Source organism: Dryas octopetala, chromosome 5 (genome assembly GCF_963921425.1).
Source record: "Dryas octopetala chromosome 5, drDryOcto1.1, whole genome shotgun sequence".
NCBI classification, from domain to species: Eukaryota; Viridiplantae; Streptophyta; class Magnoliopsida; order Rosales; family Rosaceae; genus Dryas; species Dryas octopetala.
The window spans coordinates 16,563,926-16,580,669 of NC_141370.1; the positions used below are offsets into that span (position 1 = coordinate 16,563,926).

A 16,744-nucleotide genomic window follows, 5' to 3' on the forward strand; every position below is an offset into this window, starting at 1 on the left:
ATATTTTAAGGGAAAAATTTACAAACATGACACATATTTTGATGACTGTTTTATTTCAAGACATTAATTTTGATTTGTGTTAATAAATGACACATACTTTTATTTTGTGTCAATTAATGACCATGTTTTATTTCAACTTTGAATCGACATTGGACCCATCAAAATTTTACCAAATTTAGCAAGCTTATACTTGGTTTAAAGCTATGTATCTCTTCTTTACAACCATATAAAAATCACTTAAATCGGACATCTACAACTCCAAATAATTGACCCAAAAGTCGGGTACCCGAAACTATCCAATCAGACCTTTGAAAAAAAATTTAAAAAATCAAACAATTTCGGGTACCCTAATTTAGGGCTGATTATCTGGAATTGTAGAGATCTGATTTTGGTAATCTTTATATGGTTGTAAAGAGGAGCTATATATAGATACATATTTTTAAACACAGTATAATTTTTATGAATTTGGTGGAATTTTGATGGGTCAAACGTCGGATTAAAGTTGAAATAAAAACTAAAAAAAAATATGATCCTTAATTAACACAAAATAAAAATACGTATTCTTCATTAAAATAAAATAAAATTAATATTGTAAAATGAAACGACAATTAAAGTACGTGTCCTTTGTAAATTTTTTCCAAATTTTAATCGGGGAAGTTCCGAGTGATATCACCGAAAGCGGTAATCAAAATTCAAACACAGAAACACTCTTGTATTTTGGTTTCGGACAAACAAATAGGAACAAACCCAAATTTGAATGAAATAAACAAATGATAATCAGATGCATTCATGCATATGCTTCACCTTCTGGTCCTTCTCCCCATTGTTCGTCTCTTCTGATGTGTGAGCGTGCGACGGCGTCGTTTGCTTCATCTTCTTCTTCCAGCTCCAGCTGCCACATGAAACTGAAGCAGTTGACAGCTGGCATGGTGGTTCTGCAACTTCTGCTACTTCTCCTGCTGCCGGCGGCAGCTTTCTCCGACGCTCAGATCCTCGAGACATATCACCACGAGTTCGGCCCCTTCAACGAAACGTCCAACGACACGTTGGCCGTCATCAAGCCGGCGACGATCAGCAACGGAGCTCTCCAGATCACTCCGGACTCCGCCGGCGACTTCAGCTTATACGGCAATTCAGGTAGAGTCTTCTTGAACCATTCTTTCAAGCTCTGGAGTTCTGATTCCGCCGAAAATGGAGGACAATCGAATTCGACGGTGGCTTCGTTCAATTCCTCGTTCCTCCTTAACGTCTATCGTGTCAACGCCACCGACCCAGGAGAGGGCTTGGCCTTCTTCGTCGCACCGGATTTGACCCTCCCTCCGGCCAGCCACGGTCAATACCTCGGTTTGACCAACCCCTCCACGGACGGTAACATCAACAACCATCTGCTGGCGATCGAGCTCGACACGTTTAAACAGGAATTCGACCCGGACGACAACCACATGGGCCTCAATATCAACTCCGTCCGATCCAACCAGACCGTCTCGCTCTCCGATCATGACATCCAGATCTGCCCGCCCGGGACCAAATACTACATGGTCTGGGTCCAATACGACGGCGTTTCGCACGATTTAAACGTGTTCATGGCCGAGCAGCAGAAGCAAGGATCCGAGTATATAATCCGGTCCAGACCCGATAAACCGATTCTCTCCGCCAATCTCAATCTCAAGGACATTGTGAACCAGGAATCGTATTTCGGGTTCGCTGCGTCTACAGGGACTAACATCCAGCTCAACAGCTTGTTGAGATGGAATCTGACGGTGAAGAGGCTGCCACGTGCGGGGGGTGGGGACAACGATCGACGGCTGAAGATTGGTCTGGGAGTGGGGTTGCCCGCGCTGACGCTGCTCCTGATGGGGTTGGGCGGGTTGGGGTATTACGTGTACAGGAAGCGGAGGGACAGCGCGTCGAACGCAAACATTTTGGGCGCGTTGAAGAACCTGCCGGGGATGCCGAGGGAGTTCAACTTCAAAGAGCTGAAGAAGGCCACCAACAACTTCGACGAGAAGCACAAGCTCGGTCAGGGTGGGTTCGGTGTGGTCTATAGAGGTGTGCTGGCCAAAGAGGACCAGCTCCAAGTGGCCGTCAAGAAGTTTTCCAGGGAAAATCTCAAGGGCCAAGACGACTTTTTGGCTGAGCTCACCATCATCAACCGTCTCCGCCACAAACATCTCGTCCGATTACTCGGTAAGTAATATTAATTACTTCTTAATTTTAATTAATTAATTATATATGTCAGTACGTCAGTTCTAATCAATTATGTCTTAATTTTCTAAATAATTTCATCCCTCTACTTGCATAATCTTGTTTAGAAAGAGACTAATTTTCAATCATTAATTGACGTGAAGTTCATTATAAAATTTATATCAATTGCGATTGTCCTTTGCGTCCGGATTATTGACGATAACGTTTATTTTTCTGTTTAAGCATAATTTATTAGATAATAGGAGATTATGTGTTTGCGTAAATCTATTAATTAAGTTGACTCCAAAAATCCCTCTGGATTGATTTTTAAATTTTCTTCTTCTATCTGCTGTGTCTGCTGTAGTTTTCTGTTTGGTTCTGTTTGAATTTTGTTTGCTTCCCTAGTTTTGTTGCTGGCATACTGCCTTTGTGGTCTTTTTTAATGAAATTCTTTTGTTCATGGCCAAAAAAAAAGTTGACTCCAAATGAATAGTGTAATATTGACAACATAATATTATTATATTTTGACGCTATTACTCTCAAATAATAATACTCAAACACCCAATTGCAATTTGAGCATGAGGATATAGGATTGCATTAATGGTTGGTACGTATGGTAGTGGCTACTGGCTACTGACCTTTTAGTCTCAAGTCAGTCCGACAACCATCAGCAGCATAATTCTCACCCTATGGGGTCCTGAAGAATAGATCTTAATCGTTCTTAGCCTAATTCTCACCTACCAAAGCGGGCCCGGCGCACGCCATGTCGTTTTCCGTTCTCTCACTGCGCGTGCACGATTTGTCCCTTTGCCAAAGACCATGGTATTTGGCACGTGCATTCCAAAGTCAACGGTCATAGTCATATATAGAAGAAGAGTTCTAATGTTAGATGTGTAATTGTCAACTTTGTGTATATTATTCCATATACAACTGAAACAACTGAACTTCCTTAGGAGTTAGGTGTACATTCCATATATTGATGAGCTAGTAGATAATCTTGCATAATAATGATGCATAGCACATGTCACAATAAATTCATTACCTGACCAGCACACTTGATGCATGTAACAAATTTATTGTGAAAGTAACGTTGTATGCATAGATTACATGCAAGAATTTTTTTCTAGAGTAGAAATTGAAAATAAGAATTGGGTTATACCACGCCAAACAGTTAATCCCAAATTGTGTTATTCTTTGCTTGCATAGTTGCATTGGTACTAGTATTACCGTATATATATATAGCCCTAGTGCCTAGTGGCATGCATGTTTAACTGACATGGTTACATGTTACGTGCAGGATGGTGCCACAAAAATGGGATGCTGCTGATAGTGTACGAGTACATGCCCAACGGCAGCTTGGACAACCACCTCTTCTGTGAGCCTGAGGGTGCCGCCACCGCCACGCTGGGCTGGAGCCAGCGGTACAAGATCGTCTCCGGCGTGGCCTCCGCCCTCCACTACCTCCACAACGAGTACGACCAGCGCGTGGTCCACCGTGACCTCAAGGCCAGCAACATCATGCTCGACTCCAAATTCAACGCGCGCCTCGGCGACTTCGGCCTCGCACGCGCCCTGGAGAACGAGAAGACCTCGTACGCCGAGCTCGAGGGCGTGCCGGGCACCATGGGCTACATCGCGCCCGAGTGCTTCCACACCGGCAAGGCCACGTGCGAGTCCGACGTGTACGGGTTCGGGGCGGTCCTTCTAGAAGTGGTCTGCGGTCAACGCCCGTGGACCAGGATCGGCGGGTTTCAGCTCTTAGTGGATTGGGTGTGGTCTTTGCATAGGGAAGCGCGTGTGCTCGACGCGGTGGACGAGAGGCTGAGGAGTGACTACGTGGTGGAGGAGGCCCAGAGGCTTCTGCTTCTAGGGCTGGCCTGCTCACACCCCATTGCCAATGAGAGGCCCAAGACCCAGGCCATACTCCAGATCATATCCGGGTCGGTTCCGGTGCCCCGAGTCCCGCCTTTCAAACCCGCTTTTCTCTGGCCCTCTATGCCAGAAGGAGCCAGCAGCATTGCCAACACAATGAATACGACATCGTCTTGGCCTCTTGAAATGTCAGTTTCGGATAATTCTGGGTGGACCCCACAATGCGACAGCCAAGAAAGCTTTGACAGGTATGGAAGAGGAGGATACAGTGACAGCTCCTCCCTGGTTTGATCTGAGATGCTTTATTGTCATCTCCTATGATCTGAACCAGTCATCCTCATGTTTACATTTTATTTATTTTTCCATTTTTCTTTTTGACATAAAAGAAAGTTAAGTTTCCTATCTTCTTTTTTTGTTTTCTTAAGAAATTTCCCAGTTTCAATTGTTTCTTTACTCTCTTTTGTTTTCTCACCGAAGGTGCATGTACTCACGCGTAATTTTGTACATTCTGTCAATATTATAAATATATAGATATTCGGTTTTTTCTTTTCGTCACCTATGAATCTTGTAGTGTACTTATTTGTGGTTCTCGATCAGAGAGAAACGTTACATACCAGTTGTATGGTAGATAATTTATTAATTTGTCAACCACTTATTTTGAAAACCAAAATTGTTGGTTGTGACCATTGTTCTTTCATTAAGCAAACCAAATTATTCTAAGAATTGATAAACATGAAGGAATCTCTACCAAACAGAAGGACAGACGGATTATTAACTGACCAAACAGTTCAATTGGGCAACATGGTATTATTTATTTAAGTCATTATTTAGAGTTATGATCTGCAAATACAACTGCCGACAATGGAACTAGTTGTACTTTTATCTTATGCATTTGTAAGCTAGATTGCTAGATTGGCTCATATCAGCAATTAGGATATATCTAGGATTTGGTGTGAAGGAGTTCAAGGGCTTCACCAGCTTGCAATTTTGTGGAGAGTCTGATCTTTCTGTAATCTTCATAAGTAAAAGGGAGATAGAGACGCGGGTGCTCTGAATCCACAAACTCCGGCGGGGCTTCCACTGCTTCCTCCTTTGGTCCCAACAGAAATGTAGCGATTGAGACTCGAATGGTTGCCTCCCTGCATTGCACTCTATGCTTCACATTGCAGAACCTCCCATTGCTCCATGCCTTTGATATAAATACCAACAACAAGATGCATGTAAGAAACAGGTTTAGCTTATCAGCAAGTTTTCCATTGCCAGACAGTGTGACATGAAAACTACGTTGTTGTTAAACTGTAAATCTAGACAATTCACAATGGAGATATCTGGTAAGGAAACATTACCAATTTGGCCTACCTACCTGAGCAACGTCGCCAAGATTGATGAGGAGAGTGCCTGGGCAAGGATCGACTGGGACATATGCACCAGATTTGCTGTGCATCACTTCCAGACCACCAACATTTTCATCTTCTTGAAGAATAGTCAAGAATCCTGAATCTGTGTGTATTTGTACCCCAGAGGAGCCCACGGATTCAGGAGTGAAGTTGTACTTGTTTATCCTAAACTGGCAAGGCCAACCCTTGAGATAATCACTCACCAACCCAACACTCTCCCCCAACTTGTGCCCTATATCCACAATCTGCTCATACACTGCTTCAGCATACTTCTGTATTACCTCTCTAATCATTCCATAACGAAAACAACTTCAGGAAACAAGTCAATAACATATATGAATAAGCTAGATTCGGTTGTCAGCTTAGTTGTTATTCCACAATAGTAAGTTGTGTTGTCTTGTCAGATATCCCAATCAGGCACAGCACCATTTGTTAAAACATGAATCCAACAAGTCACTGTAAAGATTGCGTCTGTAACATAATATACAAGGACTGGTTTGGGAGGTGCTTTTGCAGGAAGAAGTGCTTCTACTCTGTGGCACTTTTGTTAGAAGAGATTTTATGTTGTTAGCAGTTTAGCACTTAGCAGAGCTGGAATTAGAAGCACTTAAAAATACTTTTATAACCACTTTTAACTATTTCTATTTTCTACACTCTAAACTGACTGTTGACCAAAAAAAAAACAACTCTAAACTGACTGACAGACAAGAGAATATTAACTCTCAGTATTCAGCTTTAGTTGTTTAACTTGTTTGCTCTTTTTTTTTTTTTTTTTCTCCCAATAAAATATCATCAAAACATGAACAGTAAGTATAGAAATGATGGAGAAGCAGTAGCAGAGCAACCATGGCTAACCTCTGGTGGGGAGAGGCATCTAACTGAGAGCAAAAGGTCTGTACAGCCTGAGGAGAGCCCAAGTCATAAAGACCCAAAGCCTCATAAAGAGGGTTCTTCTTGCTTGGTGCCATGTAGCCACTGCCGGCTATGACATCAGTGTTGTTCTTCTTGATCTCTATGGGCAGGTCAAGCAGAGATCTGACCACCCTCTTCATCTCCCACATCAGAGTCAATGGGATCTTGTGGTTCACAAGCCTGAAGCAACCCCACTCCTCTGCTGCCTCCCTCAGCTTCTTGTACTCCTCTGCATCTGGAAACTGTTTCAGATCAATCACTGGGATGATGCTCACACAAGAATCCACATTGCTTTCCCCCATTTCCAATCCTGTGTTTGTTTTTTTCAATTCTCTCCCTGCTTCTCAAGTTTGGGTCTGAATGAGTTTCTTCAGTGTTAATTGGGATGGACTCAATTGAATGATTGTCCTATAAAAGCATTTCTTGTTTACTAAATTGGGAAAGGCTTAATTAGCACGACACCAAAGCACAATTCATTTTCTTGGCAAAAATTGAATTCGATATCCCCAACATTCATTGTCAACTACACGTCAAGCTTACCTTTTAACTGAAATAAAGTTAGAAGATTGTATACGATGGCTACTATTTATATCAGTATCATCACCATCATCGTAATGTAGTGGGGGCTATTCCATACATGGACAGACACTTCCATAAATGAAAAAATCTAAATTGCCAAACCTAGCAATGTTAAGTATTAAGGTTTTGGGGGTTTGGTAAAATGTGTTCGGTATTGATGTAGATAGGAAATACCGAAATACAGAGGGTTTGTAAATACAAAAGTATTAAATTTGATGTCAATATTAGTTAATAAGAGAAAGTTGTTAGAAAGAGAAATTTTGAGGATATTATAGTATAAATAAAAATTCATGAGAATTTGCAACATCCAAGGGTGGTAGATGGGTGTATTTAATTAGGATTTCTTATAAAATCTGCCTGTAATCAATTCAGATTTTGAAAGAATCTTATCAAATCCAGCAGAATTCAGAAAGTCCATGATTTTAATGGATCATTCATGCGTGGAATTCTATGGATTTTGAAGTAGGAAATATAAGTGTCAAAGCCTATAATAAATCCCCCTTGCTCCATTGGGATTTCATCAGCTTGCCCTCACCAAAAAAAAAAAAAAGCACCAACCCCAAAGAAAAACTAAACCCAGCCATGAGCCACCCACTCCTTTCCGTACATGCATTAACAAGTGAAATCCAATTCTGTCCATTTTCCAGGATTATGTTGAGAGAGATGCCATATTGGAGTAAGACCACTTAGAAGTCAGAATTCTACATTCTAAAACGAATTCTTACAAGATAAAATTACAGAGTGACTGAAACAAAAATATGTTCTACAGTATCAGATGACAGTTTGAAAAGAGAAATAAAATTATGAACTCCATATACATATCAAATTAAGAAGAGTATGCCATATATACACACCATCCAGACTGTACAACTTATATCCCCCCTAACCCAATGACAATCTTCTCATCCATCCAGAGTACAATGAGAAAACGAGATCATCAAGACCCAAAAAAGAATAACAGTATGCTTGCTACGATGTAATCCGCCTTGACAAAGCCCTAGTTTACATTCCAAAAATTCTGCCTACAAACTTGCAATACCTGTATTGTCAATAAAAAGTTTCACCACCCTAGTGCAAGAGATACATCACATGGAATGGCGGCCATCTCCTCTATCTCTCGCTGGTCGCTCTTCTTGAATTTCTTCCAAATCCTCTTCATCTCCTCTCTTGCCCGCTTGTTCTTTCCAATATGCAACCAACTTCTTCAATCGCATGACTTCTTTTGAGGAAACATTCTTGCTTGGATCATTCACAATTGCCCGAACTCTTGATGCATACCTGAGAATAAAAGAGTGAATTATTTCCCAACAGAAATTTCAGACATTAACCAAGAGCTTAATTAAAGCCTCAGAAAATAAGTACAATGGTCCTAGAACATACATTAGAGAATTGTATGTCTCATCCAAGTTTGATTCAGCAGGGGAAACATTCACAAACATGAGTGTTTTGGCGTTACCACCAATCGAGTCACTCATTAGCATCGTTAATTTATGGTTCCTGTAGGGTATGTGCTGACCACCGGAAGATAAAGCACTAATAACATCGCCGAGTGCTGAGAGTGACTTATTGATGCTTTGAGCTTCTTTAAGTTGACTGCCTGCAGAGCCTGACTTCTTCACTCTTTCCGAGCCAGCAAGATCCACAAAACTTAGCTACACAATTATAAACAGGAAAAACATTAATGAACATAATTCAAAATCAAACACTCAGCCGGGCCTTAAGTTTACATTCTACTTCGATACAAGTAAACATAAGAGTCATTTATTAAAAACTTATTAATATACCTTTCCTCTTGCAACAGATTGAGTTTGAAGGTTAGTGCTTTCAATAACAACTGAAACTATGAGGTGAGATCGTGAACTTTCTTCATTCATTTGAGTTCCAGATGTATGTCGTTGTTCAGATCCTCTTTGAATGATGCTTTTCAGTTCCTCACATGTTGAAATTGACAGCACCGTTATATTTTCAACAGATACCATACCCTAACATCACAAATCAACTATTGAGCGTCCTCAAAGAATGTGATATTGATAAAACAATTAGGCCAAATTCCCAAAATATAAGATTGATATAAAGTTTACAATAAAAATAGAGGATCAAATGTACATACTCCTTAGTCTCATCAACAAAACATTATAGACCTGTGAAAAAAATGTTTACCTTTGAATCTTTCTTGATTTCCAATTTCAAGCGCTTTGCATTTTTGGGTAACAGAAGGTCTACAAGTGTATCTTGATACAACTCCACCATATATGCCTGCATAGATATATTGATCAATGTCAAGACTTGATGACAACAATATCAAGACTTGAGTGGTAACAACTGTTCATTATATAGAATTGAAAACATATACCTTTAATGAAAATGAGAATTTGTTGCTGTCTCGCTTCAATATCTTAAAAAGTTCTGCAGTAGCCCGTGGAGTAAGTCCAGGATTAGTTTCTGAGCCATAAATTGTATACGTCTTTCCAGAACCAGTTTGCCCATACGCAAATATGCACACATTATATCCATCTACCGCAGATTGTACCAAATACTGCAGCACAGTAAACAGTTGACACATTAAGAACAAAGCATAACATTTAAAATCTAAGATCTCCTTTGCTGATAAATCAGTTGGAAAGAAACTTGCCCTTGTATCTTCAAACACTTCTTCTTGGGTGGCACTACCACCAAATACACAGTCGTATGTATGTTGTTTTAGTTTATCATCTTTCCACGGATGTTCAACTGTAAACTCATCAACACTTGTAAGTGTACCTCTTTGTTTTTCAGCAATCTCTTTTTCATTCAGAGGTCTTAATCGACAAAAAACTCTGATCTTTCCTTTCATATCTGAAACGTATACGACCAAACTTTATTTGTCAGTGATTGAAAAGATAAGAAAAAAACTCACTCAAATATTAAAAAGATTTCAAGGAAATGCCAACCTTCTATGATATTAAAATATCGCTTCCGTAAAAGTTGTTCCTCCTTGTAAAGCACTTCCAACTCAGCTAGTTGAGCCCCTTGCATCCTCAAGATGGCAGCAGTTTGCTCATTCTTTCTATCGATGTCCTAGAATCAAACAGAAATTCATTGGCAAAATGTTCTCAATTTTGAGAAACTTATACATAAAACACATCCAAGAAACAGAAGAAAAATCTTAAAAATAAGGAATCCAGTTCAAGGTCACTACCTCTTTCATTTCTCTCAATTCCTCTAATTCCTTTAAGTTATTTTGTAATGCAGCAATCTCAGAGTTCCTGATGGAAATAGTTGACAGAACAGCAGCTACTTCTTGATTAACTACTTCAAGCTTTTTTTCAAGTTCGAACACTCGAAGCTTTAATGCCTTGCGTTCTTGCTCAAAATTTTTCTCAAGAAAATCAACCTGCACTTTAACACTCAATATGGATACTGGTCTCTCTATTGTGTACCAAAAGCATAGTAAATAGAAACTTAAAATGAAAGAAAAAAATCCCAACACCAAATTCAGATGTCAAGACCTCATCAGCTTTAATCTTTTCAAGCCCATATATCCTTTGCTCTAATTTTGATTTTTCATCCACTAGTCTCCTTATAGTTTCTTCTGTTGCTTGCAACTCTTCATTACGAACCTTTAACTCATCTTCGAGCTGGTGTAACACCTACAAAAGATATCATTCCACAATTGAAAGTGAGTTATCTACCATTTCAAAGAACCAGCCTTACTAAATTGGTAGCATAATATAAATTTACCTGGTTGTTTGCACCAACAGGATCTCTGTTGTTATTTTTTTCCACTACTTGATTACTCAACTTTGCCAACCTCACTTCCAAGCCTTTCTTCTCTAAGAGTGCATCCTGTTAAATTTAAAAATCAATTAGAATAAACTAAAGAAAAATTTAGAACAAAGAATGATCCTAGAAAATTAATAACACTAACCTTAAGTTCCTTATCTTTTTCATCACACAACAATCTAAGTTTATCACGCTCGCATGTAACATCTGCCAAGTTTTGCGCCTCAGATGCCAAAGATATCTTCAAACTTTCCAAATCCCTCTGCATTTTTGCTTCTTGATTTTGCTTTTCACGCAATTCTTCCAGCAACTGAATTAACATAGTAATTAGTTTGAAACTCAATTCCTTAAGAGTAATACATGAAACTGTTTATCAAATCATATCCCTTTATTCAGAGGGACCAAGTTGGTCATGTAGAAGCACATACCTAAGGACTTGATGACTACCTTTTCAGCAAGCAATCATGGTAAAACTGTTACTTTCAATAAACTACATGATGACAAAGTACCATTCCAGTGTGTTGTTCATCATGCATATTCAACAAAAGAACTAAAGGTTTATAAAATTCAACCCCTTAACTTCAGAAGGACCATGATGTATGATAATGCAAGATGTTATCATTGTTTTATTCAACCTTGTCATTACAGTAATCAAGAGTTTATACATTAAAATCGTCTTTTCTTACTTGATCAGCATTCCTCTGAGATTCTTCAACAGCTTTTGACAAATCCTGTACACGTTTTTCATACGATTCATCGGAGGGCTTAAAATTGTTAGAAAGATCTCCATTCGTTGCACCACTAGCCACAGACCGAGCTTTAGAGTAGCGCCGCAACATGACATCATTTATATGTGTTTGTAGAGCAACACAAATTTCTTCACCCTGCATGGAACAGAGAAATGCAACTAAGTAGAAATAAAAGGAAACAAAAAACACTACAACTGAAGAGGCCTAAAAACTCCAAAAAAGATCATCAACAAATTGCTAATTTAGAGAGGTGCCAAAACCTGCTTAGTTTCAAATTGGAATATGTGAAGAACACCTGCAACTCTCATCTTGAAGAAAACAGCAGTATTGCTGCTACCAAATTGCATTATGTCTCTTAGCTCAGCTGAATGTAAATATTCCTTTGGAACTGGACGGAAAAAATGAACCTGTGGAATGTAATATCATAAAGTAAGTATAACATCATAACAGCGTACAATATATGTATATAATTATTCATATTAAACTCACCCCTCTCCTGTTGATGCCCAAAATAATCCGCCCTGGAAGAAGTCCAATGGGATCATCAATCTTGCGAACACTGAAGAAGACTGAATTCCCGTAAGGAAGTGTTCTCAGTATTCGCAAAAATTGTTGTCTTGCATCATCTTTTGTCAAATTTTCCTACCATAATACAGAAGTCTTATATTAAAAAGAAATTTTCATCAATGAATAGTTGCTGTAAGCTGAAACAGTATATCTACAAGTGATAAGTGGAAGATGGATGATTGAGGACAGATGTGCAAGGAGTGACAGACAACCAAATAGGGAGATGAATACAAAATAGAGTCAAACTCAATGCAAAACAGCAGATGCCAAAGTTAATAAACAAAAAAATGTTCAGATTTGTAGATTTTTTTAAACTGTAAGAATTTGTACAACTATTTTTCATGTACTAATTCCAAATGCTTCATGCTAAATACTAACAACAATAAATTATAGCAGAATAAAAAGAGAAAAATAACACTAATGAACTAACATACTAGCTTCTGTTGGAGAATTTAATCATCTATTCACAATGAATGTCAAAAGTTTAATTTTTACCATTGAATCGTAACGAGAAAGAATATCCAACTCCCACTCTCTTTTTGCTCGTGTGATTGCGATTTGTCTAGGTAGGAAGCGTTCCAAAAGCGAATTCCAGTCACTGAAAATATTAACCTCAACAAGTTGATACCAGGATATAAAAAAAATTTGGGGTGCAAAGTCCAATAGAAAGGTAGAAAGACCTCTATGTTTGCAAATGCTATTATATAAAAAAGGAAGTGAAAACTAAAACAAATGAAGAACAGAAAGGTAGCAAAAATACTGACGTGCATGATTCCGGGGTACCAACAAATCCAATGTCAACCAAGATTTGCAATGCAGAAAGCTGTGCAGCATCATCTCTTCCAACAGGATAATTGCCCAGTATATAATCATGTTGCAACTGTAATAATATAACCAAATTTTAGAAGTAAAATATTAACATAGGAATTATTTTGTTCACACATTCAACTTTGACAGTTCTTGAAAGCAACATTTGCCTTGGTTCAAAAAAAAAAAAAAAAATCAAGTTAACACAACTGCTCTAGTTCTTATTTATGAGCATCACTAAATCAATAAAACAATGGATCAAGCAACTCAACAATACTCCTATTGAAATTAAATTACGCACTTGAACGTAGGACAACTGCACAAACATTGGATCTGCTACAGCTTCATCTGACTCCCGAAATAGTTTCTTTTTAAATGTCAGCTTGCAATGCAAAATTTCTCCTTTACTCCGATCCTTTGCTGCCTTGAATTCTGCCAACAGATCCCCTATGTATTTGTTGTCATCTAACCCAATATACTCCTCTGTGTGACAAGAACATGCACTTAGATAAAAAGCTCATTGAGCCCTAATACAGGAAACCATCCAGAAGGAAATAAAAGAAATACCATTTCCAGGATCAGGTGACTTTGAGCCAGTTACAACTTTACGGCATTCAAACAGACTAAAGCTAGAAAATGTTGACAGTTTAATTATCCCTGCAAGTTCCTAAAACAGGCATGGATTAAAACTATTAAGAACTTAATAAAGAAGACAATAGTCCATCCATTGAATGTGGAAGAACAAGAATGGAGAAATTTTCAATCAATAAAATTCATGTTGGAGTCTAGAACAATCCTATACAGTAGTAACAGTACTTAAAGTTGATAATGCTTAAAAGTACCTCAACAGCATCAGCCACTGTTGTCGCCATGTCATATGTGATTTCTTCAAAAGTTTCGTCCAAGAAAAACACTATAGTTGTAAGCTTTCGACCAGTTAAAAGTGCTTCAATCTCCTCGCGGCCTGGTATTGTATGCCTATGACCAGCCTTAACGGAACGCTTCAAAGCATTTAGCGTATTTAATGCTAGGACTCGAACCTCAGAGTCAATCACTCCATGTGCTACATTATGGACATACTCAGACAGATATCCACCAATGTCCTTGCTAGGAGGCATGGAGGATGCACACAAATACATCAATTCCCATGCTTTGATCAAGTATTGCCTGTTATATCAAAATCAATTAAGACAGCACGTCAAGCATAGAAATGACAGTAGTTTTAGCACTGTCATTTACATGCCCAAATAATACTAATAATAAAAACTAAACAATATGAATGGAAAGGCAAAAAGATGCATACTTATCAGGATTATTTCTTGTTTGCTTTGAAATCTGAGCAAAAAGTTCATCTCGAAGCTCTGTTCGCTTCAATGTTTGCTTATACAATTTTCCAACAAGCTCAATCCGTTCATCTAAGCTTGGCGGGGTAACTCGATCAGATGAATCAACTCCCATGTACTTCAGAATGATCTGGAACATTTTTGTTGCCCGGCTGACCAGGTCACTGTTGATTTTAAGTAATGATGTAGGTATAGGATCCTGTAAAAGAATGTAATTTAGCTCTTCATGCATTTTAATAGATAACAGTGTTATGAAGCATAGCATGTAAGTACCTTTTGGAAGCACAGCATATCCTCAAACGTGAATTTTTCTCGAGGTTGAGGACCAATGGATTTTTTAGAAAAGAACCCGCGTTTTCCAGCAGACTGAATCTGTTTCTGCATCAACCTCAGAAATCCCTCTACCTATAAAAAAAAAGTGAAAAAAAATAACATAATGATGTTAACAATTACTGGCCCAAAACAATAAAAATAAATATTTTATATATTTGAGTAATTTGATTCAGTGGAGTGAAAAATCCAAAGGAGAATGAACTTAGAAGTGTATGTGTGTGTGCATAATAGCATATCAGATTAATTGTTAGAAAATGTATGTTCCTACCTGAAATCTATCAATCAAGGGTATGGCACCAGCAAGTTCTGCTGGGATGGCCATTGATAGGGTCCTTGGTGTACTGCAAGTAACGAATAGAAAGAACGCTGACAACATCATAACAGGTTAACTGCAAACCAATTATAAGTTCTGCTAACCAGCATGTCTAACAAGCAATCATGGTAATAATACTATTATGAAAAGGCATTAATACCCATCTCATACAACAATCTTACACTATCAATAATGTCATGTCTCACTCAAATTTAATCCACAATCTGATAGAACCCTTTTAAAGATCCTCCAAATAAAACAGGTATAAAGAATTCCTAGACAGAATAATGAAAGCATTTAAAACAAAATTTGAAGCATTTTGACATGGGTAAGAAGAATATGCAAGCAACTTACGGTGGTGCCAAGCTGGAGCTATCACTGTCATAATCATCCCCATTTGTAAAGGAAGAAGAGTTGTTTAGAGGAGTATCCTCATTGCCATTGCTAGAGCTAAAAGAAGACCTACTCGTTCTTACACTTTGAGCCATTGGTGTGTGCAGATCAATTGTCATTTCACTACAACCCAGGAAAGAGTTTCAATTCACAGGAACAGTTTTAGCTCCCTTTTCAGCTCCCCGATCATGTACCCATGTGTGAGATTATGCTGCTTAAGATAAACAACATTCCATTTCTACCTAGTAACAATAAGAAAACAAAAACAAAACAGCCATGTGAAGACATTATTCATAAGAAACGTTTGCAATCAAAAAACAACCTTTTCATCTTAACGATATCCTGAAAACAACAAAAGCAGAAAATAAAACGAAATAAAGCCTATATCTTTATTGTGGTAACGCAGCGTTTGAGTCACAGAGAGATTCACCAATCCATTACTGATCAAACCCAAATAAGAAAACGAAAAGGAAAAAGAAAAATATCAATGTTGGTGAAAAAAAGCCTGCCTTTGGGCCTTTTGGGTTTGGTTTTGAAGAGATAATACGTGTAGATCGAGAGAGAAGACACAAAATAAACCAAAAACAATCAAATGTAATGTGACATTCATAGATAGATGAAACAGCGGAGGGTCTCAGAAACATTTACCTTTGCAGGCCACAACGAAAATGAACGGAGAGAGATCTGAGCTAAAAAAAAAAAAAACTCAGTCACCAGAGTGTCCTCTGAAAGCAGAGAGAATCACGGGACTATTATAAATGACAAAGGTCATTTTGGGAATTTTCAGTCCTCGTTTATTTTTTTAAAGTTTTCCCCATTTATTTTTGTCTTTGTGTGTGACTTTATGTGTTTTTCAATCTTTCAAGTTTTTGTAGTATGAAATTTCAGAATTAGCCCCTCCCTCCCCATCTGTTGGCACTTGGCAGTGTAAAGTTTTTAATTTTTTTTATTTATTTTTCCAAGAAGGTCAAAATCTAACATCATGTGTGTATTATTTGAAGAAGGACAATGGTGTCATTTGGCAATGCCCTGGGCGGGAGATACCAAACTTTGGGCCTTCCAGCCACAGGGCGCTGCCCGCTGCCGCCAAGGTTGTCCCAGAAAGAGGTTTGTTCTTCGCACCTTCCATGGGACCATCCAATCCAACTTTATCTTTCCAACTACGGAAGCCAACAATACCACTTTACTTTTCAGTTTTACATACTTTCACCAAAAAAATATATATATTTTTTTTAATAACAATAATGTTCTATATATTTAACATATTACATTATATTTTGTATTTTACATTAAAATAAGATTTTATATGACAGATAATCTTATAATATAACAAGTTAAACTATTCAATAAGGAAACATTTTCCTTTTCATCATGTTGTCAATTAGTATGTTGATATATAAATCGATCAAGATTAACACTTAACCATAACATGTTAGATTGAATAAGAAAATAGTAATGCTAATTATTCCACATTTTTTTCTCATATTTATATCTCATCTGATGTGTCATTACTTTACTTGAGGGTATTTCCCT

At 38.1% G+C, this 16,744-nt stretch overlaps 3 protein-coding genes across 3 annotated transcripts; 1 reads left to right on the plus strand and 2 right to left on the minus strand.

Annotated features, from left to right (window-relative positions):
• The first annotated feature begins 819 nt into the window (after positions 1-819).
• On the plus strand, positions 820-4,544 carry LOC147284979 (putative L-type lectin-domain containing receptor kinase S.5). Its single transcript, XM_086244184.1, has 2 exons — positions 820-2,187; positions 3,482-4,544. The coding sequence occupies exons 1-2, from the start codon at positions 840-842 to the stop codon at positions 4,345-4,347; spliced, it is 2,214 nt and encodes a 737-aa protein (XP_086100310.1). The 5' UTR covers positions 820-839; the 3' UTR covers positions 4,348-4,544.
• Positions 4,545-4,863: 319 nt separating this feature from the next.
• LOC147284980 (2-oxoglutarate-dependent dioxygenase DAO-like) lies at positions 4,864-7,048 on the minus strand. The gene is made up of 3 exons (XM_086244560.1): positions 6,309-7,048; positions 5,420-5,738; positions 4,864-5,245 (listed from the first exon to the last, which is right to left on the minus strand). Exons 1-3 carry the CDS (start codon positions 6,665-6,667, stop codon positions 4,997-4,999), a joined length of 927 nt encoding a protein of 308 aa, XP_086100686.1. The 5' UTR covers positions 6,668-7,048; the 3' UTR covers positions 4,864-4,996.
• Positions 7,049-7,615: 567 nt separating this feature from the next.
• On the minus strand, positions 7,616-15,996 carry ZWI (kinesin-like calmodulin-binding protein (ZWICHEL)). Its single transcript, XM_086244607.1, has 24 exons — positions 15,860-15,996; positions 15,173-15,453; positions 14,774-14,846; positions 14,446-14,577; positions 14,133-14,371; positions 13,672-13,996; positions 13,397-13,496; positions 13,131-13,312; positions 12,787-12,902; positions 12,518-12,620; positions 11,945-12,097; positions 11,716-11,862; positions 11,393-11,590; positions 10,852-11,016; positions 10,665-10,769; positions 10,433-10,573; positions 10,123-10,317; positions 9,875-10,001; positions 9,577-9,779; positions 9,298-9,480; positions 9,105-9,200; positions 8,729-8,926; positions 8,325-8,596; positions 7,616-8,222 (listed from the first exon to the last, which is right to left on the minus strand). Exons 2-24 carry the CDS (start codon positions 15,328-15,330, stop codon positions 8,030-8,032), a joined length of 3,804 nt encoding a protein of 1,267 aa, XP_086100733.1. The 5' UTR covers positions 15,331-15,453; positions 15,860-15,996; the 3' UTR covers positions 7,616-8,029.
• Between the last annotated feature and the right edge of the window lie 748 nt (positions 15,997-16,744).